The sequence below is a fragment of the Thunnus thynnus genome, chromosome 20, assembly GCF_963924715.1.
Source record: "Thunnus thynnus chromosome 20, fThuThy2.1, whole genome shotgun sequence".
Lineage (NCBI taxonomy): Eukaryota > Metazoa > Chordata > Actinopteri > Scombriformes > Scombridae > Thunnus > Thunnus thynnus.
The window spans coordinates 2,274,894-2,299,598 of record NC_089536.1 but is presented as its reverse complement, the minus strand read 5'-3'; the positions used below and the strand labels follow the sequence as shown (position 1 = coordinate 2,299,598).

The 24,705-nt window shown below is 40.9% G+C and overlaps 1 protein-coding gene and 1 long non-coding RNA gene across 5 annotated transcripts in view; both read right to left on the bottom strand.

Moving 5' to 3' along the window:
* The window catches only part of ankfn1a (ankyrin repeat and fibronectin type III domain containing 1a), a 133,944-nt gene that overhangs the window by 96,508 nt on the left and 12,731 nt on the right, over positions 1 to 24,705 (bottom strand). For all 4 annotated transcript variants that reach the window (XM_067575570.1, XM_067575571.1, XM_067575569.1 and 1 more), the window contains exon 5: positions 23,987 to 24,288. In XM_067575570.1, the coding sequence (XP_067431671.1) occupies positions 23,987 to 24,288 (302 nt within the window). The remainder of the gene's footprint in view (positions 1 to 23,986; positions 24,289 to 24,705) is intronic.
* On the bottom strand, positions 13,914 to 17,125 carry LOC137171565 (uncharacterized). The gene is made up of 3 exons (XR_010924787.1): positions 16,725 to 17,125; positions 15,938 to 16,186; positions 13,914 to 15,831 (listed from the first exon to the last, which is right to left on the bottom strand). It is a non-coding gene; the product is annotated as an uncharacterized lncRNA (long non-coding RNA).

The window sequence follows — 24,705 nt, the reverse complement described above, 5'->3', positions numbered from 1 at the left end:
GAGAGAAACACATGAACGTGGCACCAAAACACACATTTCTGTCCGCAGAAACACAAGTTTTATAGCCGGCGGTTGCCATCAGAGCTGCGGGAGTCTTCTTTGGCAGAAAATAAAGAAATCAAACATCACAGATGAAGCTGCAGTGTGAAGTTTTATGTCTGTATGTTCACAGGACAAATATCTGTGCATGAATGGATAGAATATAAGATTCTGAGTATTAGTGATGTCATAAAAATATTGAAAAAACTTCATATTAATGGACTTTGTCTTGTTATTATTGTTTGTTCCTTGTGTTACTTTGATTTTGGGGATAATCGTGCTCTCAGCAGTTTCCATGATGTGTTTGTTTGTTCACATTTTGGCAAAAAGTCTCTTTAAAAGTCGTGTGAATCAGCTGTTAGCAGCTCCTGGTTGCTGTGTAACATGATGTACAAACAACTATCACTTGATTACTTTGATACTGAAGAAAATCAAAATGTGATGATTATCAGATAAGTTCTGCAGCCTCTTTTTTTCTCTGGTTTCTGAGCAGATTTATGGTTTATTGGCGATGGACGTCGGAGATAATGATATCTTCGGGAAGTGTAAGTCACACTGAGTTATGACTCTTTCCCTCAGTTTGTTTCTTTGCATCTAAATAAAGATTTTGTGACATTTTTCCACATCTTCTTCTTTCATGAGAGTTTTTTTTTCATCTATCTAAAACCTTCTGCCACGTTTGCGTCACACGTGATGGATGGTAGAGACGGAAAAGGTTCCCACGTTTACGACGTGCCAGCCTTAACGTCTGCTGACGGCTCATGATGCTTGTATGATTGTATGATTAATAACTTTGGCACCGATACGCTGGCTAACATCGACTAGCTCACAGAATAAAGGAGTTATCGCAGTGGGAGTTGTTTCAGGCGTCCAGTGTTTCTGCGAGTTGGAACTCTTCAAGTCGAGTCTTGGATCGACATGAAACTCTCCTCTCCAGCGTAAAAGATGAACAACCGTGTCATAGAGTCATAAATAAAAAGCCTGAAGACATAAAAAAACTGAAGGAGAGAAGTCAACTACAACTCCCAGGGTGCATTTCAGTAAGAAACAACCAATCACAAAGCTTCAAATTCTGCACTACACCTGAATGTGGAAACCTGATAAAACTAAATCTTTAAATCTGATTCTGGATCAGTTTGCTCTTCCACACAGCAACTGCAGCTGAGGCTCATGGGTATTGTAGTTTTTATAGCAAACATAATTTCTGAAATTCAAAGCAGAGTATTTCTTCCATCACTGAGGTTTTTGAGGTGTAGTGTTGTGTTAAAGGTCTTAATAAATATGAGCAGCGTCTCCATGATGATCTACTCCGTGATGTGTTTCCACCTTGCAGCTGAAGTGTGTTTGCTCAGCGACGTCATGTGTGAAGGACACTGGAAGCAGCGCTGGGAGGAGGGGTTGATTCAATGGAGGGGGGTGGGCAGGGGTTTGGGGCTGTGTGAGGTGAAAATATACCGTCGTCTTGACAACTGAAGACGACGCTGTGAGGGAAAACTGCTATCTCTACACGAGCGCTCACTTTGGCTCTTCCCCCCACACTCAGGGACACTCGAAGGCCTGAAGATGCAGGACTCCTGCGTCGCTACATTTCTCTCTTCTTCTGGTGTTTTCTCACCATGTCCTCAACTCTGGTTCCTCACACGTCTTTTTCCTCTTTCTTACATGATACTTTGATTATTTAGCATCAGGAGAACGTTTAGTTTCAAGTATTGTCAGGTCAACAAGTCTTCAACTGAACATATAATGACACATCTTCTAATCTGGTTTAGGCACAAAAACGACTCAGTAAAGATCAGAGAAACCTTTAGAAACACCTTCATCAATAAGGTCATCATGCTTAAACAACAGAGCTGTCAGTGATTAACAGGAACATCAGTCTCCAGTCCGTCAGATTCAACCTCGTCCTTCTGTGTCTCTCTAACAACATCCAGGGCTGCTGGTTAAGACCATGGACTGTATAAAAATATGGACGTAGTTACCGTGACGTCACCCGTTGGTTTCTGAAGAGCAGTTTTGAAGCTCAAAGTGAGCCGCTCCAGCCGTCGCCATCTTGGCAGTGCGTGATGCTGCCTAACTCCCAGCCAATCAAAAATGGGCAAAGAGGCGGGCCAAATGGCTGAAACAAGCCACCGAGTGGCTGGTGGACCTGTCACTCAAAGCAGCCATGTCCTTCATTATGCAGAACTTTACGGTTTAATAAAACTTAAACGGGTGAGTTATAAAAAACTTCACCGCCATTTTTTGTACCAGGCTGTAAACATGTTTATTTCTGCTGTAAAGTTGGGCATTTTAACATGGAGGTCTATGGGGATTGACTCACTTTTAGAGCCTCAAGTGGCCGTTCAAGGAGGTTGCCGCTTGGTTAAGACACACATATCACATCCTCTGCTGGTTCAATAAAGGTAAAAAACATTGTTCATCAAACCAAAAATACTCTTCAGGCCCTTTTGATTTGATGTTTTTGATCTTATTTGTTTAAATATATGCAAAAGGTATAACAGTTATTATGCTCTGTATTTGTCTCTGCCTGTTAAAAATGACTTTAACTGTTAACAGACAGCTGATAACACTTACTACAAAGTCATCCAGTCAAGAAATCAATCAATCAATTTCACCAGGAAATGATGTATAAATGTGTGTGTAGAGTCTAAGAGACACTGAGCTGCATTTAACCTGATTTCCAGTCAACTGTCAAACTTTGAACAACCTGCTTTTGTTGACAGAGTTTAAACTGTTTTTGACGTTATTTAATTTGCCCTTAATGATTATTGTGATATAAAGTATTGACCTACGTTAAGTGTAGCTTAGAAATCTGATGTCTAATCACACTCTATTAGTGTATTGATGAATATTTTCCTCCACATTCACCTACAGAGAACCAGTCACCTGTCAACCAATCACTGTGGAGATAATGATTCAGTTCATTCATGAAACATGATGTCATCCATAGCAACGGTCGTCTCATTTCCTCTCAGCAGCAAAACGTCTCAGAAAGAGGAAACTCTGAGCTGGAACTTTAAGTATCACTTGTGTTAATACACTTTATACTTCAGGTCCAACAACGTCACACTACTTCCACTTTTTGTTCTCAGAAACACAAAAGATCTCTGTCAGGTAATTTTTAGGTCTATTCAGGCATAAATCTTTAAGTGGCACTAAATGATTAAACTTCATTAGTCAGACTCATTTGAAATTTTGCACAATGCATGAAGCTTTCATACTCCTACACAGGGATGAGGTGTTCTCTGAAGAGCATTAGTAGCGCTGTCTATCACCATCTGTATTTTAATTCAGATTTACATTTTGTGAATGTGCAGCCTTGTTGGAGGTTTGTGCTCCGACAGTCAGACAGGAGAAATACAGTTATTACTGAAATCGTTCTCTTCTCTCTTTCGGTTTTAATCCCCTGTTTTTTTGGGATGGTGATGAGGGCAGCAGCGGGAAAGGTTTTGGCAGCGTGGTTCTCTGGTGAAGACGGATGCTTTGCCCCCCGCCGGCCCCCGAGATGAGATTATCGCTCAACCCACAGGAAGAAATCTGTTGACTGCTCACTGCTGCCAGCAAGCAAACACACACACACTCAGATACAGCACACAGCAGGCCTTCAATGTCAAACACACACACACACAAAACCACTTACAAATCAGAAACTTCTGTGTGAAAGACCAAAACACACAAATCCCAAAGATACACATTAAAAAGCATCATAAACATTATGGTTACATTATCAGGAGACACAATCTGTTCATCGCAGCAGACTCTTTACCACGAGGAGACTCATGAACACAAGAACCTTCCTGTTCTTTTCAGAATTGAGCTGCTGGGAGACTCATGGATGACATAAAAAGGAATAGAGCAGCTTTACAGGAAAGACACTAAAAGTTTACAGTCACACCAGCAGCCTTGTCACACTGTAACGTTCATGAGACACCAGAAAACCAAAATTTGTTGGCTGAAGGGTAGAAGGGAGGAGGTGAGCGCAGCTGTGTGAACCAGGAGGTTAGAAAGTTGCTCAGGGACGTATAATAATAATGACAGGAAGACAGAACAACGACATTTAAACGAGCCAGAAGTCATTTCACATTTTGTCCTGCAGCTCTTTAACTCTCCGGCTGTCTGTTCCTACAGTCATCAGCTGGTAAAATTGTTTTTTAAAACGTTAAATTGCAGTGTAACCGGACCTGTCAGCTGAACCTGTCACATGCAACGCAGGTCCGCCGAAACTGGCATTTAGGCTCGGCAGCGGACAGGTCCTGTCAGCTCTAAACACCAGTTTCAGCAGAGTAGGTTCAGTTTCGGCGGCGCTCCGGTTACACCGCGATTTAACATTTTTAAACAAGATTTTACCATCTGATAACTGCTGTTAGCTGTTAGCTACTGTTAGCTGCTGAAGCTAAACCTGTCTCCATTAGCATATATTTGAATCAGTTTTACCAAACAGTTGTTGACAACCTGACTAAGGACTCGTCAGCCAAGTGACGACCTTGTTCATTTACTGAGGCCCCTTGAGAAGTCCAGCAGGCCACAAAAGCATGAAGAGCTTGTCTTGTTTGGTGAAACTGAGGTTCACATGATGGCCAAACTCCTTGGTGAACCAACCAGAGAAGCAATGGAGGACTTCAGAGAGTTTAAACTACAAGGGACACAGGAGGAGAGACTCTGAAGAGACTTCTGATCGCTAGTAAGATCTACTTGTCTACTTCTACTCAATGTCAGAGGGGGTTTTCTACAGTTAATGACACAGACAAGAAATCTCGCTACAGGCTCCACGCAAAGAGTCTGTCCTCTCTTCTCTCTGTGGACATTAATGGGCCACGTTTGGACATTTTTGACTCTATTTGTGACATCTCGGGTGAAAACTGACCATCGTCTTTCACCATCATGGGTGATAGCAAGGAAAGCCCAGAAGAGTCAACACAAACCTCTGTGGTCAAGTTTTAAAGGTCAGACTGACTTGATGGAATCTTTTCCATCAGGCTACTTTGAAGACTGAAACATGAGCTACTACTTAAAGGCACAGACCACCCAAAAATCAAACCTTTTCAGCTGTTTTCTTACCTTGATAATGGACTATGGAACGGAGAAGAGTCACTCTAGCTTAGGCTTTTAAGCCTATATAGTGAGTCCCATCTTATCCATTTATTTTGGTATTGGGACCAGTACAGGATCTACAATGTGGAAAGTTGATTTTTTCTATTAGGCTATTTTCAATGTAAGAAAACAGCTGACAAATGTAGATTATTGGTTAGTCGATGCCTTTAATGTCAGGTCTAGATGCTGTGTGGTTGTGTCTTTGTCATGTTCATAAATGGACTGCAAATGGTAAACGGACAGCATTTATACAGCACCTTTATAGTCTCCTGACCACTCAAAGCACTTTACACTACATGTCACATTCACCCCCACACACACATTCATACGCTAATGGCAGAGGCTGCCATGCAAGGTCCCTGCACATCAGGAGATCTAATCTAATAATCATTCACACACACCGACGGCGCAGCCTTCAGGAGCACCTAAGAGTTCAGTATCTTGTCCGAGGGATCGAACCACCGCTCTACCTCCTGAGCCACAGATGCCCCTTTGAAGAGTTAATGTGTAGTGAATTAATAAGCACTGTACTGTATTTATGTTTCTTGTTTTCTTCTTACTAGGAAGTTTCCTGCCGGAGTGAAAGGAGCTGTCGGCCTTGCTTGTTCAGTTTGAAAACGTCTTGATAAAAATCATATAAGCAGTCCTACTTAACATGAGAATAAATAAACAGCTTTGATATGTGTCAGACTAAAGACTCATCACCATGATCCTGAATCCATCTTGAAAACACAGCAGAAAACAAGTGGCCAACTGGTTTCATGTCTTTATTTACGTCAGTGTTAGTCACTGACTTATTCATCTCTGCCTTCTCGCTCCATCTGTCTGTGCCGAAACCTGATTTTAATGTCACATTTCAGTTTCCAGCGAGGACGTTCATCTCCAAGGTCAGCCCTCCTCCAGGTTTTCTCTTCTTGTTTGTACTCGAAAACATACGATACAAAGCTTCACACGAGGACGCGATGCTCTGTACAGATACTCGACATGTTGGACGTCGTGATGAACCGCTCCATCACGTGTGTGTCAAAGATAAACGTCAGGTTGTGATTGGTTGTTTACTGGATGATTGTCAGAGCGGCACGTGGACCAAGCGCTCGCACAAACAAACACTGATTCGAGTCTTGTTCAGGTGCATCATCGGAGAGAAGATGATTGGTTAATCATCTTCTTCATAAATGTTCACAATCACTCATCAACGCAGTTTAACCTGCACTGTGTCGATGAAGAGAGGAGTGAAGGACAGTCTCACTGATGCTTCAAATAAAGAATAAATCCTTTTGCATCTGCAACTGAATCACATTTTGCACAAACTTATAAATAACAAAAACTCAGATTTTGTTTTGTCTGAAGTCAGACACTGTTTTAGTGTCAGTTTTACTAATTAATAAGGACAACCTAACGAGTCAAGAGGCAGAAGACATGAAATATTAATTAAAATTGTTTCTGATAGAAAACATCCAGAGACTTTTACACTTTAGTTTTCATGAGCTACTTGATTGTGACTCCTGAAACTGATGTGACACAATCAGCTGACGGTTTCTGCAGAGAAGAGTCGACGCTTTGTCAGTCTGTCAAACGACAAAAACACAAACTCAAAAAAATTAGGGTTAGGGCTGGGGTTAGGGTCAGAGTTAGGGTTAGGGCTGGGGTCAGGGTTAGGGTTGGGGCTAGGGTTATAGGGGTGGGGTTAGGGTTAGGGCTGGGGTCAGGGTTAGGGTTAGGGCTGGGGTTAGGGTTGGGGCTAGGGTTAGGGTCAGTTAGGGTTAGGGTTAGGGCTGGGGTCAGGGTTAGGGTTGGGGCTAGGGTTATAGGGCTGGGGTTAGGGTTGGGGCTAGGGTTAGGGTCAGAGTTAGGGTTAGGGTTAGGGCTGGGGTCAGGGTTAGGGTTGGGGCTAGGGTTAGGGTCAGAGTTAGGGCTAGGGTTAGGGCTGGGGTCAGGGTCAGGGTTAGGGTTAGGGCTGGGGTTAGGGTCAGAGTTAGGGTTAGGGCTGGGGTCAGGGTCAGGGTCAGGGTTAGGGCTGGGGTCGGGATTAGGGTTAGGGCTGGGGTCAGGGTTAGGGTTAGGGCTGGGGTCAGGGTTAGGGTTAGGGCTGGGGAGCTGAAAATGAGACACTGTCACTATGAGCTGGATGTTTTCTACATTGTTCTTTGCTAATAAAATAAGAAGTTTGAAAAGATATGTGAGCATCAGTTTATACTTTTAATACTTTGTTTTAAAGATTTTTTGTATTTTAATGTGTATTTTTTTATCTTCTGTGAAGCGTGTTGTTCTTCACTTCTTCATAAAGTTTGACTCTTAGTTTGAGGTCTGATGTGTAGTAAAGTATGAAACGTTCACACATCTGCATCAGGTAAATGTTCTACGTGAGAATAAAGGAATCATCGTGTCTCTCGTCTCCGCTGACCTGACGCTGAATCAAACCTTCATCCTGCCGCCGTCTCACCTCCTCTTTCACTCTGCTGGTATTTTGCTGTGAATGTCAACACGCCCCGGCGCTTTCGTCTTCATCTGCCCCGAGAGGACGCCCGCTCTTTAATGTCTCCGCTGGCGGACGACGGGGTGACGGACGACGACCCGACTCGATTAACATCGCCGGGTGATCGGTTGGGACGGACGACACGACTATGAAGAGGCCGCATCTCAACCTTTCCTCTTCATCACTGTGAGTGTTTGTGCACAGATGAGAACAAGCTGGTACAAAAGAAAAGAGGTTTTGTTGGATGTGTATGGTCACTTTGGCGTCATCCGACATGATGCAGGATGAAACTAAGCTAAGCAGAGCGTGTGAGACGTTAGCGGTAGACTGTAAATGTAAATGAGCTGCAGTTTGTCAGAAAATAAATGTTACAGCTCTTCAACAACCAAGAGGAGTTCACTAGTTTTGTTCACCAGCAGCTGAGTATGTTGATGTTTGTTCAAATAATGTGACTCTAAAAGATCCAGCTGACAAGATAATGAGACAATAAAAGTCATAAAAGTGTTATTTAAATCTATTTATATTACTTTTTTGTCATATATCATACCTTTTAAAACTCTTAAATAACTTTTTAAATAACTTTTTAATAAATTATGACTCTTTCTATTATGAATTTTTGATCCATGAAGGTTTTGTTTTGTTTTAAACTCTGTGACGTCATCCCAGTATAACACAGACTTGTGATCCCAGCAGGAGAAACATGGAAGTAATCAGGGAAACTTATTTGCCTCATTCTGTATTGTTAGACCTGATTATGATCAGTCAGGCTCAGCTCTGTTATTGTCTAAACTGTCTCAGCTTTAATCTAACGCTGTTAGAATATGGAGAATAACAATGCGGATGAATATAATTTTTCTCATCTGGCTAAATGAGCTCAACTGTTGGAGTAAAAGTCCACTTATCTTTCCTTCTGTTTACATTTTTACTTTCTTTTTACACCATTTTTCAACAAACATCTGAAGTAAAAATACAAAAAAAACAAAGACATCTTCTCTGTGTTACTGAAAAACTCCTGAGTCATAAAGGTCCCAGTCAGAAGCCACACAATGGCAACCTGCCAGCCAGCCTCTGTGTGTGTGTGTGTGTGTGTGTGTGTGTGTGTGTGTGTGTGTGTGTGTGTGATGACTTCATTTCGGGAGTAGCTGGAGTTCCCCGGGGACGTCCCGGGCCCTCGGGGAGAGTGTGAGTCCACAGAGAGACGACTGTTAGCAGAAGCAGAACCTTATGTAAGAACACACACCGTCTCTCTCTCTCTACACACACTCCACCACAGGAAATTTAACTCCAGCAGCCACAGCGGCTACTTTACCAACCAGTTTACCAGCCAGCTCCACTCTTCCTGCTTACAAACCCTCCTCCTGAGGGCTGGTTAACCTGCCAGCGTGGCTCATTAGTTAAGAAAATAATCAAACTATCATCATTTCAGCCTGCAGCTCAGATTCGTGCTAATTTAACCTCATTTTGTCACATAAATACTGTAACACCAACACTCACAGTCCATCTAGCTGGCCAGCTTCACCACTGTACCGCTAATTTGAACTAATATAACCTCTCTCTGTCACCGCAGACAGCTGAGTCCTCCCTCCCTGCACTTCTCACTTCACCTCGCTAATTTGAACAAGGCTTTATTCTGATATTTGTCGGGGGCTGAACTGTAGCGGGCTTGTTGGCCTCTCCCCGGGTTAATTAGTCCAGCAATGCTAGCATTCATGGCCCGGCGAGGAGCCTGCAAACGTGGGGAGACTGAGACGTCCCTCCTGGCAGCCCTGAGCGCTGGCTGGCAGGCTCGCCCGCCGGGTGAGTGACAGGCTGACTGGCGTGGGCATCGATTGGGTACGGCACCGCTAACGCTCGCTGGACTTTAGCATAAGTCAGTCCACATTGTAATGAGAGGGAGGACGGAGCAGACCAGAGCTACAGCAACTAGAGCGCCCCCAGGAGGCCGTTATGATCATTACACAACAGAGAACATGACACACAACTCTGCTGCTCTTACATCTTTACCAACCACTGGACAAGAAGTTTGTCCTGAGTGTGAAGCCAGAGGACGTCAATACTCACATCAAAGGTTTAGAACAACTCAGACTCAGAAGATGTATTTAATCAGGCTCAGCTTGACATTTTCAGATTTAATTTGAAAACTGGAACCGAACTTTAATCAGACGACGGCTGGACATTGTCAGGTTTGTCTCCACTGATCTAATGGTTCAAAGATTTTGTCAGGCTCAGCTGGACCGCACCAGCTCTATAAACGCCAAAGTCTGTTCCTTGCTGACTGAGTGATGAAGTTACACCGTTGGTCAGCTGATTAACGGTGTGTAACTTCATCAGTCGGTCGCCACTTCCTGTGTCAGTCGTTTCATATACCAAGTTTTGACCTCGTCTTGTCAGACTAAACTTTAATAACTACTACTCTACATTTCAGACAATCGTTACACGTCGACAAGTGTCTTTTTTTTTTACCTATAAAACTGCCAGCGGCTAATTATGGGATGGATTTTAAGCATTTCTATTCTTCTCATCTGGATAAATGAGCTGAACCGTAGAAATGAAGTCCAATTATAGTTGTTTCCATTTTTACTTTCTTTTTATACCATTTTTAAGTAAAGTTTACTAGTTCTGAAATGATAAAATAATAATAATATGCACTTTATTTGAAGTATATACTCTGATGTACATTGTGTTAGGCTTTGTTTTGTCAGTCTTATACTTCGGTCCTGAAGATATAATATTATATTTTAAATAACAAACTTCAAACGAGCAGCAGCTTGATAATCACTTATATATTTTGTTCACTGACAAACGTCATCGCCCCTAAAAATGAACCTGAGCGTAAATCAGAAAGCTTCATTTCCTGCGGAGTGTGTCTGTCGTGTTCAGAAAGCAGTAAATATGCACGAGAAAAACAAAACATGAGTCATTTTACTTCCTGATTTCACTTATTACCAATTATCAAAACATCAATAACTGTCTGACGCTGTTAGAAAAGAAAATAACAGTTTTTAACTTTATTCATCTTTTAACAGGCTGTTTTATTAACGAGAATCACATATCACGTCACAGTTTAAGACAGTTTAAGTGAATAAATCATAAATATTTGCATCATAAAGTCAAATCTGATTTCTGGGCCTTGTTACAGCGTTTTACTGAAACTGTGGTCATAAAAACTACATTTCCAATCATGTGGAGCATAAATATCAAAGCTCCTCTGGTTGCAGCTTCTCTAATGTGATGATTTTCTGCTTTATTACGTTTCATATGATTGTAAATTGAACCTTTTTGGTTTCGGTCTGACAAACAAGCAAAATGTCATCTTGAGTTCTGGGATCTTGAGACATTTTACAGACTAAACGAATAATCAATTCACTGTAAAGGACGAACAGTAGACAGATCAATAATGAGAATAATGATGGGTTGCAGCTCTGAACTGTAGTCTGGATGTACGTTCTGCTGCTGGAGTTGAGGATTTCCAGCAGGAAATGTCGAGTGTGCGACTGCAGCCCTTCCACATTTGTTTATGCAGCGTTCTCATATCATGCGGACACACACTCCTGAGGTGGAGGAGGGCGGCGGCGGCGGGAGCAGCGGCGGCAGTGGCGGCGGCAGTGGCGGGGGCTGAGGCACCAATCATCCGCTCCACACCGTGTTGTTTTAAGGGATTAGGCTTAATAAGATGGCAGGCTGAATTTATGGAGCTAATATTTCATGGTGGGGGTGATTCATGGAGGATTTGGAGCAGCGAAGCAGCTTAATGGATGTTCAGAAAGACTTGCCTGACTTGTGCCCTGATATGATTAGCCCCGCGGGAGCACGGCTGCTTAATACACCACTGTGTGAGTGTTTGTGAGTGTTTGTGTACAAAGACGGCGAGCGGGGGCCTGAGAAAAATGTAAGAGTAAACAGCTCACATACACAAATCCCTCCTGTACTGGACGCTATGTATGGAGCATGTATTTCTACCACATATAGTCCCAATGACAGTAAACAGGCGCCTGATTCCAGCCGTCTGCTCACCCTGAATCACCTCATCTGTCCAGAAACAACTAATAAACCATTAATCTGTCCTGATCAGTGATTACGCTTATTGATTTAGAAGTTAAACATAACTTAATAATTGGATTGATCTGTGTTTTACTGGCTGAGAAGGCAGGAACGGTACAGGAAGCCTTTCTTCTGTTGTACTGAAATGATTAGTTCAATCAATCAACTGGTTGATTGACAGAAACAAACTGCTTCTCTAATGTTTCTCTTCTTTAAAGCATCTTTGGGTTTCGGACTGTTGGTCGAATAAAAACCAGCGATCTGAAGACGTCGCTGGAGAATCTGTGAGAGTAGTTTTTCACTTTTTGACGACATTTTATAGTTAAATGGTTAAAATAGTTGTTAGTTGGAGCCTCATGGGTGAGATAATCGTCCCTAAAGAGCATTAAAGAGTAACAACACATAGAATAAAACAATACTGGACATTTAGTCAGCAGTTAATCATCTTAACAACCTGAAGTATCAAACATACAGCAGCCGTTAATCTTAAAATGAACGACTGTCCTAAGAGACGATTATATTTAGTTAAACGTTAAAGTTTTGTAGATTATAACCTTTATTTTACTGGTATTTGATGACGTTATTTCCAACATATAACTGGTTGCACAGGATCTTCATCAGTGTCAGATTATAAAACATCATAAATAACATTTAAATAAAGTGAGAATGAAATAAAAACATGTTTTAAAAAGGTTAAAGAAGTAAAAGATCATATACATACACATAAATATCAGCCGATGGTCATGTGACTTCAGGCCAATCACTTTCCCAAACTGGGGAGCTGAAGTCTATTATTCATATATTCATACTCAGAATTATTCCCTTAAATCTTATTTGGGGCTTTTTGTTCATATCTTGCACTGTGCTCTTTATTTTCTAGTTAACTAAATGTGTCTTTTTTATAACGTCTTGTGTTTTAATGCATTTTAAGTTTTATGTGCAGCATTTTGAATTGCTTTATTGTTGAAAGGTGCTATGTAAATAAAGTTTACCTGCATATATGCACCTTGGAAGTAGTGAAATTGTGCCAGAAACATCTACTGAGCTTCTACAGGAACAATTTCTTGGCAAAAAGCTTAAAAAGGTGAAAACTTTTAACATAAATTACAGTGTTATGCACATTTTAGCGAGTGAGTGGTGGAAGCTGGTATATTTCCACCTATGATTCAGATTCTTGTAGAAGAAAGAAGCTCAGAAAACAACTGATGTTGCAACAAACTGGAGTAAAAACACTACAGAGGAGCAATGCACATACTGTACATACTCAATAAAACTCTGGTCCGGAAAGAAGAACAAGTTTGTTGTCCGATGAAAAAGTAAAATGGTTTTATCACATAAAAAAAGAAAGAAAACAGAAATGTTGACGGTTAAAACCGATGTGTTTAAGTATGACTGGATGGGAATTACATGTTTATTTGAAGAGCGGTGATGTAAAAACACCACGACGACACCAAACATGCTGATTTGGAACAAAACTGTCCCAAAAACACAAAGGTGAGATCTACAAAACTGAACCAGCTCAAGTGGTTGTGTCAAGACTCCTGCAGATTAACTGTAAAATCAAAGAGTTTCAACTTTTACATCACAGCTTTTTATGCTTAAGTTTGAGAACTCGGTCACACGACGAAGGCGTCACTTCTCCCGTTAACAGAAATGCTGCTTGTCGCTGAGTGGAGCTCTGAGACCTGGTTTACAGCAGCTCGGTTTATGGTTTGTAATGACATGGAAGAATAAAACCACACACACTAAAAATCACTGGGTACAATGTGAAGCCAGTGATTTTCTGTGTGCAGCGACTGCGACCACAGCGCCAGTAATCCTCCTGAACATACAAGTCATTACGTTTATATGACAAACTGGATGTGAATCTCAGAGAGTGTCTGGAAGATCAGGACTCGGTGTTGTGTTTGAGAGTTTGACCTCTTCAGGCCTCGAAAGACGATTCAAATGAAACAATGTGAGAAGGAAAAAAACACTCTCTGCTTAAACCGCTCACTGACCGAATAAAAGATATAAGAAAGAGTCGTAAAAATGATGAATCATAAGTCTCAGACTGGACTGAATGTTTTCAGTTTGTGGCAGAGTTTGACTGGAGACGTTCCTGCTGACTGAGGAAGACCAACAACCAGGGACACCATATCTATTAGAAACACACAAACAGCTCCTCATCCTCTCTGAGATTACATTCTGCCACACACACAAGTCCTCGTCTTCAGCTCTTTTATGATTAATCAGTGTTTCACAGTATCTATCTGCATCAGCACCGGCAGCCAGCAGATCAATTTACTGCCTATTTCAGTCTGGATCCCTTCAGGCTATAAAATACAGTTTGTTGTTTTTTTCCCTCTTGTCATGATGGAAAAGGTGAAGTGAGAGGGAGGCAGACAGCTGGTGGCTCCCAGTCAGCCTGATTAAATTGTCACTGCTCTTCTCAAAACTTTCCACTTTCCAGATTTAAAAGCTATAAGCTGCAGTCAGAGGAGAAGCAATATGACCCATAATCATTTATTTACTGGACCTTATAGCCAGAAGAGTCAGAAAACAACAGGAGAGTCCTAAAAGGAGAGGAGTGATTCCTCCAGAGAGGAGAGGAGGAGAGGAGGAGAGGAGGAGAGGACGAGCTCGCCCCCTGCTGGCGTCCTCTGCAACATCAACACGTCAACCACAAACACACTGTACATGAACGGACGCATCATTTACACCAGACTAGACTCACTGTCACTATCTGTTAGTCTGTAAAACATCAGACAACAGTGAGAAATATCCTACAGCAATAAACAGTCCAAACACATTCAGTTTTATAGAATATCAGACCAGAGAAGGAGCAGATTCTCACATTTAAGAACCTTTAACCATCAAATCTTTTTTGGCATTTTCAAAATAGTTACCCATTCATCATCTTTCTATCTCCTTAAAGGGCACAGCTGTTTGTTATAGTTAAAGTAAAGATCATCAGTAGGACTGAGATGTTTAAGCTTAAAGCAACAAAAAAAAAGGTTTATTTTTCTCAGTGAACCTTGAGTACAGGGAAGAAAAAATGCACATTCTGCCTCCTTCAGTGTTCACCAGTCCTTCACTTTCCTTTCAGCCTTTCACAAACAAAGAGTCACTGAAAATCTCACGATAAATACATTTACACAACTATAAACACATATTGATGTGGGTCAAACAGACAAAATAACAACTAAATAACTACATAAACTGTGGTATGAAAGTATCAACTGTAATAAGTCACTGCAGACCTACAAATAAAAATACTCTATTATCTCTATTAATACTATATTATACTCTATTATATTACAGACAGTTATTCACTATTAAGAACTGCACTGACATGTTCCTTCATCAGTGCTGTTTGTGTTTCTGCAGCCTGATAATGCAGATAAATCCACAGTGAGATATTATAATATGAATAAACCTGCAGCGCGGTGTGGAAACGAGCGAATCTGAGAAGAAGCTGAGTTCAATCATCACTGTCAGGGTTTGAGGATGTGATTTATTCTGAAGGTCCAGTGAGAACAGATCCTCTCTACACATGTTTTAGGACAAACAAATCACACAAAAATGGTATATTAACTGGTTGAAACATCATCTTCTTCTACTTCATGTTAAAATGCAGAATCTGATTATGTAAATATATATATATGTTCATTTCAGAAGTTGAACTGCTGGACACCAGATGAACACTGACAAACACACCGATTGGCTCCAGACTGGTTGTGATGTCACAAATCAACAGAGATTTAAGGTGAACACAGAGAAACTTTCCTCCCATGAAAACAAACTCTGCACAGAGAACAGAGCAACATCCAACTGAAAGAAGAAGAAGAAGAAGAAGAAAAACATGTTTTTTGAAAGCGGAGGGGACTTTAAATGTTTGCCAATCTTTTGACTGGCTCAGTGTCATCGTGGATCCTCATCATATCTCTCTCCTCCCACAGACTTTCTGTCTGACCTCCATGTTCATGCTAATCCCAGCAGGCCAGGACTCCTCTGCTGCTCCTAAATATCAGAGGAGAGAAGGGAGTTGTTTCCTAAGTTAAGTAGGTGGTAAAATGCTTTTAGGACCAAAAATGTGTTGCTGAGTTTTTGATCAGTCCAGGTCCTGAAGCCGAGTCCCCCGACGAAGAGCTGAGACGTCATCCAGCTACGTTTGTTGTGCCAGAAGACAAGTGGTTACACATCTGCTGTGCAAAAATCCAAAAACAACAGAACAATGTTCAGTGCGTGCCGGCCTTCTGTCTTTGTGTGATGTCTTGTATTGATTTATGTGATTAATTATGCAGTCACCTGTTGAGCCTTTCACAGCACAAAGGAAAGAAAAAACAGCCTCAGGAGGACAAAGTGTTTCTCAGGAGATTCACTTTGGTTTGCAGGATGCACGACTTATCAGGTGGATAATCTACCTGAGGGCAGGTGTGAAATGAGTCATATGTGGACCCAGATGAAGGGACAGGAAGTGTCTGCCGTCCTGCATAATGCAACACGTTTCATCCTGCTGTCCGTCACCTGCCGCGTCCTCTCCGCCCTGCAGCCAAACTTTCCACAAAAACAAAAAGATGAGTATTGGTTTTATGACGGCGAGGTAAACAGCCGGGAGCTTCTGGGGAGGATTTTCCATTGGCGGGCCGGAGTGACGGGGCGACGACAGACAAAACACCGAGATGTTTCTGTCTCTGTGCTGTCATTTGGCTGCCTGCGTTGCCTGGAAATCTATTATTTACTGAGACAACGGAGCAGAATGTCACCAGGCTGCGAGGACACCAGCTGCACCGCTGTTTTCATACTGAAACCTTCAACTGCAGTTCAAGAACAACAGGAAAGCTCCATCTGCTCCTGTTCTGAGCCTCAGTCCAGTTTACACTCTCTGCATTACAAACAGAGAAACTATTTTGATAGAATATAATAAAATACAACTTATTATAACACCAGTATTTATCCTATAATGTACAGCAGGCCAAAAACAACAACAAATATCCATTCATTTAGAAATCAATAGAGTTTGGGAGCCTCTGTGCTCCTAAACACTGAACACTGACATCATCAAGACTCAAAGTACTGAAATACAATAAAGCACCAACTATTCTCTGTTTCCTGCTTCTTCAGTGAGAGGATTTGCTGCTTTCTTCATTAAAGAGGTTCTGCACACTAAAACCAGTTTTTTCAGCTGGATAGGTTCATCACGACTCCGATTACAATTTAATGTTTTAAAACGTTAACGGAGCCGCAGCAGGAGCTGGAGTTTGCATGTTCTTCTTGTGCCTGCCTCCCACAGAGTAGAAACATGCAGGTGAAGTTAACTGCTGAATCTAAATTGCCTGCAGGTGTGAATGGTTGTCAGTCTGTGATTGACTAGAGATCTGTCCAGGGTGAACCCCGCCTCTCACACGGTGTCAGCTCTGATTGGCTGCAGCTCCCCAGCGACCCTCTAGAGGACGAGCGGTAAAGAAAACGGATGGATGATCGGCAGCAGCAGCAGCAGCAGCAGCAGCAGTACGGCTATAATAACTGACATCTGTCTTTAACTGAAAAATGTTCAAATGACATTTAAAATAATGCAAAATCTGGAACTAAACTGATGCTGAAGCACCACGTTTGCTTCAACATGATGTTTTTTCTCATGGATAGGGGAGCAACTAACCATTATTTCCATTATTGATGAATCTGCTGGTTATTTTCACAATGAATCCATTTATCATTTTGTTTCTAAAATGTCAGAAAATAATGAAAATGCTCGTTATAATCAGTCAAGTCAAAGGAGACAAATTTTGTCCAAAAAACAGTCAAAAACTCGTATAAGGAAAGATATTCACATGAGGAAAAGCATTAAATCACATTTTAGAAGCTAAAGCAGCACATCTTTGGCATATTTGCTTAAAAAATGACTAAAATGATTATTTGATTATCACAATAGTTGCTGATTAATTTTTTTGTGAGTTGACTAATCGTTGCAGGTCTTTATATAAAAATGAATTAAAGAAATGAAAACTACAATTACACTGGTAAAAGAAATATGTGTTTTGTCTTTAATTTCTTACAGTGGATCTGAGCTGGTAAACCGGAGTACACAGACGTTGAGCTGCTGAACATCTAAATCTAAACACTGACTGTGATCAGCGAGCTGCTGCTGCTGCTGCTCAGCTGACGGAGGAAATGTGGCAAAAAGACTGTAGATTACAGACTAGAGTGTTCTGTAATGATGAGTTTCATCCTCTGTGTGTGAGTCACAGGATCACACACCACTCGGACCATGATGCACTGGGGCTGTGAGTCGGATGGCTGAGCCTCAGAGAGACCAGATAAATCAATCAGACTCTACAGAAACACACACACACACTCTGAGATGACTTATTCTATCACCACACAGCCTGAGAAGAGGAAAACACTACAGCAGGGATGAAGAATCACAGCAGTTCAAACATTCAAAGTTCATCAATAAAAATCTCTTCAGGTTCAAAGTTAGAAGCAAAACCAGAAACTAAACACATGAAGCTGCAACAGAAACCAGGAAGTGAAACCAGAACTTCTGGATTCTGCTTCAGAAGGAGAAAAACCTCATTAACAATCTCATTAACATGTGTAACTCTGCTAATTAGTTAAACGCAGCCTCAGAGTATGTCGTGTGTCTCGCTTCATATGTTCAGATAAGAACTTGTTGTTTATTTAATATTTATGTTTAATGAACATCATTTCCCAGAAGTCCTAGAGGTTTGTGATGTTACTCCTGTATCCAACACAAAGCCCTCAAACTGTGTTTATAACTTACTCCCATCACAGAGAGGACGGTGGTCCACTGGTAGATTTAAAACCAGCAGACATCCTGCTGCAGCTGGTTTACTGTGATCCTCCATCGTGCACTTTATATTTGCACAATGCAAAGCAGCTCTGACTGCAATATGCACTTTATCTCTCACTTGCACTTCTCTGCTCTCCGTAGAATCCAGTTAACAGTGATGCTGTTTAATATTCAAACCACACAGCTGTATGTTTATATCATTCCTGGATGTGGTAGAAATTATACCTGTATGCATGAACTGTATTGAATTTGAGCTGCACTGCACCAAAGTCCAATCAACTTGTTGTAATGTCAGTAAAGTAAAGAGGAGAGTATATATGAGTTCATGTAGAGCTACAAACAGCAACAATGACTGCAGAAGAAAACCTGAAAGTTACAGTGACGTCAGCGTAACTGTAGTTTCTGTATGTGCAACAAAAACATTGTTTGACTTTATTAAAGTAACAAAGGTTTACATGTGGAGCTGAGCGCTCTGAGGATATAGACAGTAAACTCCAGGAACAGAAAGATCGATGAAAGAAACACTGAATGGAAGTTTGTGCTGAGAAGCTCTTTATGATGATTGTAGAAGAAAACTAACTTGTTAAATGGACAGATGGTGAGAGCACTAGTGGATCCAGATCAGCAGGGTTCATCCTCTGTACAGCAGCCGTTTGAGACTCAGACTCAACTTTAATTAGTCAAAATCTATTTCGCCAGTCAAGTCGTCTTATATTCTCAGCACACAGTCTGACCATGTTTATATCAAAGCAGTCTCAGTTGAGACGGCAGTTTAACCACAACATGTGAAATAAAGCTCTAATAATATTAAATCAATCAGCAGCTGCCACGTCTTTAGTCTGAAGTATCTTAAAGTGTCACAGACGGCCACTAGATTCAAAAAGCCTCAACTTCTCTCTATAAACACTGAGTCATTCTGCTTTCAATCTCTACATTCAGGTTCTGTAATAAGTGTGCTGGTGGTCATTTTGGAAATTATTGATCTGTTAATAAGATTTGAAGACTTATAGTAGCTTCGATGTCTGCCGTGTGGACGTTGATTGACAGCTGTGATTGACAGTTGGCTCACCTGCTGCTCTCACTGAGTCACACTATTGTTGTAATATTTTACTAAGTTTAATGTTACTTGATTATAAAACCTGCCCTGTTAGAACAATTTAGCTAAAAGCCATAAACAGCAACTCTGGATTCAAACCAGTCATGCTGGAAATCTGCTCAAACTGGAGACAACCGACCATCGTTTAGCTGCCTTAATAGTTCGAGTGATTACTGTAAAAATTAGGTTTGAAAAAGGTCGTCTTATATTCAAATCAGAGACTATTCCATGTTCACATCATCAGATCATGTGTTTGAATGGAGAGAACACTGCTGACACTGACTACATGTGATGACTATTAGAAAGATGAATCCGTCCTGTGTTGATGGTTTTAGTTTATTCTTACAGTGACTTACTGCACATCAAGCAGTTTCTCTTGTGTTTCAGGTTTTAATCCCACAATACTCTAAACTTGATTATGAATTTAATAACATTGTTATTGGAAGGTTGTTTTTGTTTGTTTTCTTTGTTGTCATCCTGTGTTGTTTCTTTGTTGTGTACTTTGTTTATCTCTGTATCATTTGTCTTTGTCGTCCAAAAGGAAATGAATGTTCACAGCTGCTGCAGGGAAACATTCGATAATAAAAGTTTGTCACAAACTGAACCTGATATTCCAGGAAGTGATGTGCTGATATCAGTCCTGTCTGAACACAGTGACAGAAAACATTTCACTTACTGTTGGTTTATTCATTTCACTCTTATTGTTTCTGTAAATGAATTCTTCATTTAGAGCAAATAACAGATTGTTTTGGTCACTTGGGGGCAGCATCAGATACATATATCTGACCAGTAACTGAGTACATTTACAAATACTGCACTTCAGTACAAGTTTGAGGTACTTGTAGTCTACCTGGGTATTTTCATTTTAAGCTGCTTTGTTCTTTAACTCCACTACTTTTATTTAACAGCTGAAGTGACTTTTAAGATTAAAAATGTACATGACATCATATATAATAAGCTTATAAAATACCACAAATGATTCAAGATTAAAACAGCAGTTGACAAACTTTCTGGCTTGTAACGTCTGTAACGTCTAAAGAAAAGTTTAGAGAAAAGTTTGAAAATTAAAGAAACTTTGTGTGACAGAACTTTGTTTTGTTGGCCCGTTTTCTGCAAAACAAAGTCAATTTAGCTGATAATTCTTCTGTAATTTACTGAATTCATGACTTTTACTAGCATTTTTTATGGAGTATTTTTACATTGTGGTATTTCTACTTTTACTTAAACGCACAGTGTGATGACAGTAAGAAGTAGCAAGGGATCATGGGAGTTGTTGTCTTTGTTGTTAAATAACCAGCTTCACCGGGATAGGATTACTCCAGTGTTCATCATTCAGGATGTTTTTATCTGCAGAGGTCTCCTCCTCTCCAGAAACAAATGTACACGCAGATTAAAATCATTAAAATACTAATTAAAGCTGTTTCACCTAAAAAATCAATGTTACTCCGACTACGTTCGGCGACCACCGGACTTCCTGGAGGGGCTGTTAGCCGAGCTGCTGCTAACGTTTGTCCAGTTTATTTCTCTGATAACTTAAGATCCAGACGTCCAATGACTAAAATCCTTCTTGCGGCTAAAAGATATAGTTAAAAAACCACCTAAATTTATCATGAAAATGTGTCTTTAAACTGAATAAAAGTCCATTTATAACAGTTTGTTATCTTGTATGTGTGTAAGTTACTCTTTGGTAGACGCCATTGTAGCGGACAAACACAGCGCCGCCGTATGCATCTTGTGCGTGTTTACTCTTTGGTAGAGGAGGTATGACGTCATCGACAGGCGACCAAATGAAACGGTCCGTTACTTTGATTAAATTACAGATTTCTCTGGGTTTGAACATTGTTGGAAACATTTGGGATAATGTAAATACACAACTCAACAACATATATAACATAGGTCTAGTTGTTTTTACACATTTAATGTGGAATAATTACATATTATAGCTTTAAGTAAAGAATGTGAGTACTGTATACACAATCATCTGACCAATCACTGATATCAAAGTATTGATTAGTGCAGCTTTAAGGGCAGTTACATAAAGCAGAGTTGCTGATGTAAGACAGACTACACACTCAGTCATATCCTCACATAATCCCACTCAGTCCTTCAAACAGGAACCAAACCAGTCAGCCTGTTTACTCAGACATCAGATGCATCAGCGCTGCCCACATCACAGCGTATTGATCAGTGAGTCTGCTGTCCAACACACAGTAAAGCCTCAAACAGACTCCAGACCATGCTGCTGCTTCTGATGAGACTAAAGACTCCCGACGGCAGCAATAACAGTCAAAGATTCATCAATCAATCAACTACTAGACTGACAGAAGATTAATCACCAACTATTTTCATAACTGATTTGTTTGAGGGAAAAAAAGTAGAAATTCTCTGATTCCAGCTTCTTAAATGTGAATATTTTCTAGTTTCTTTAATCCTTTATGACAGCAAACTGAACATCTGAGGACGTCATGTTGGGAAACACTGATCAACGTCTTATACACCAAATAACAAATCGATAAAATAACTGACAGATTAATCAATGCTGAAAATAATTGTTAGCTGCAGCCCTAATTTGATTCATATTAATACTTGTTTGTTTGTTTATAAAATGTCAGAAATTATAATTAAATTGAATAATGACTGTCACCATTTCCCAGAGTTGACGTCTCAAAATTAATTGATTTGTGTGAATCTCAGCCTCATACTGGTTCAACCTGGTGGGGTGGGGCCTTACTGGTTGCTGGTTGCTGGTTTGATCCCATTTAATGTGTCATAGTGGGTGAAACGTGAATCCCGACATAAAGAACAGAATAAAAGACTTATTCCTAACATGACATTAGAAAGCAGAAACCATTTCTGAAACAGGAACAAAGTGACCTTCACTTTATCACAGTCTGTCGCCTAGCAACAGGTGTGAATGAGGTGTTCTTGATTCCTGTGCGGTAAACGTGACCTCATCATCTCAATCTGAAATATCATAAATGATCAAATACTAGAACCGGACCTTTATTTAAAACAAACATCGTTCCTGTACTGGTACCAGTGCTGTAGTTTTATGTACTGGAGATTTAAACTGTAATGATCAGTAGATGAATATATTTTTAATCATTTTTCAAGTAAAAATGAAAAACATTTGTTGGTTCCAGGTTCTCAAAAGTGATCATTTGCTGCTTTTCTTTATCTTAAATTATAGTAAATTGAATATTTTGAGGTTTGATGACATCACCTTGTGCTCTACGATAAACCAGATGATTAATCCATTCATCTATAAAACACATACAGTCTGGTATATTTTTCTTTAATGTGATTTAAGGATCTGAAGCAGATCAACACACATTTTTTGGTCTTTCCAGTTTAAAGTAGTGAATTTGGTAAAAGCTGATCTGTGTTTCAGCCGTCTGTGACTCACTGCAACATGAGGGTGTTACTGGAGGTTCAACAGAGTTTAAATCACTCAGAAGCAGAAAAACAAACACAAAAACACACAGACGGACAAAAACAAACCGGCGTCGTCTCCCGACCATCAGAGTCGGAGTTTAACCATAGAGACCGAATAACACAGAGCTCTGTTTCTGAACTGTAGCTGCTTCCTAATGTACCATAACTTCTCAAATAAAAGCTGATATTCAAATAAAGACTCTTATTAAGGCAGATAGAAACATAAAATTCACTATAATGTCCACAACATTAATGTTATAGTCACACCAAAACTGTCTTCAGTCAGCTGTCAGCTGCTGTCAGTGAAACTCAACACTGCAGATGCTTCAGATGAAAAGTCTGACAGGAGGATGGATCGTACCATCCAGTATCAAGAAAGAGAGATGGATTGTGCCTGCTTTTAATGTGAAATACTGACAGGAAGTGGTTGGCTTCAATGACAATAAATTAACACAGAATGAAAAAACTGCAAAGTAGAATAAACACTTTTCACAAAGCACTAAGAGAGCAGTCGGATGTGCAGTTGACGGCTTTAAGCCTGTTTTTCACTAGCAGAAATTAGCATTAGCATTATCACAGTTAACAACAGACTGGAAATGCACCATGCTAACCAAGCTAGCAGCTAGCAGCTAGCAGCTAGCAGCGAGCAGCTAGTGTTGGGGTCAGCTCCACCCTCTCGTCACTTCTGGCTCCAAAAATCAAAGATGTTCAAAATGCCAAACTGGAGGCTTCAAAACACAAACCAGTGTGTGACGTCTGTTATTCTGATAAAGTCTATGGGTTTAATACTGTTTGTGTCAAATGTTTTGAATCTTTCCCTCATTTGTAAAATTTAAAACCAGTTCAGAGCTTTAAAACTCAGGAGAATCAGTAATTCACTTCATTCTGATGAACTCATGATATTCACCGTTACTGAAAGTTGATCCAGTATAAAACAGGGAAGTTAATCAATAATATTGTCTTACAGGCCGGCCATGAGGTAAATAAATGAATTATGATGTCAAAGACTCACATGTATGTTGCGGAGCTTCTTCCTGCCTCTCTCCAGTCGGCTCAGCAGTCTCAGCTGACGCTGCTCTGCGCCCGCCGGCTGCAGCAGTCGGTCGTCAACCGAAACCGTTTTCCTCAAGACCGCCCGTTCACCGGCCCGCGCCGCTGGCGCCCCGCCCCCCTCGGTCAGGGGGAGGCTCCTCGCACCTGCACCTCCTCCTCCTCCTCCTCCTCCTCCTCTTCCTCCTCTACCTCTACCTGCTGCTGTACTCCTCCCCGACACCGGAGACAGATCAGGTGACCAGAAGTCCCTCTGCACCGAACCTGGACCAGAGAAACCAGAGAAACCAGAGACTGTTACTGTACACCACACACACACGCACGCACACACACACACACACACACACACACACACACACACACACATATACACACATGCACGCACGCACACACACACACACACACACACACATATATACACACACGCACGCACACACACGCACACACATATATACACACACACACATATACACACACATATATACACACGCACATACACACACACCACACACACACACACATATATACACACACATGCATGCACGCACACACACACACACGCACGCACACACACATACACACACACACACACACACACACACAAAGTATAGAAAGTACACACACACACGTAAACAACAAACTCATAAACAAAAAACATTGTGAATATTAACGATGCTGCTG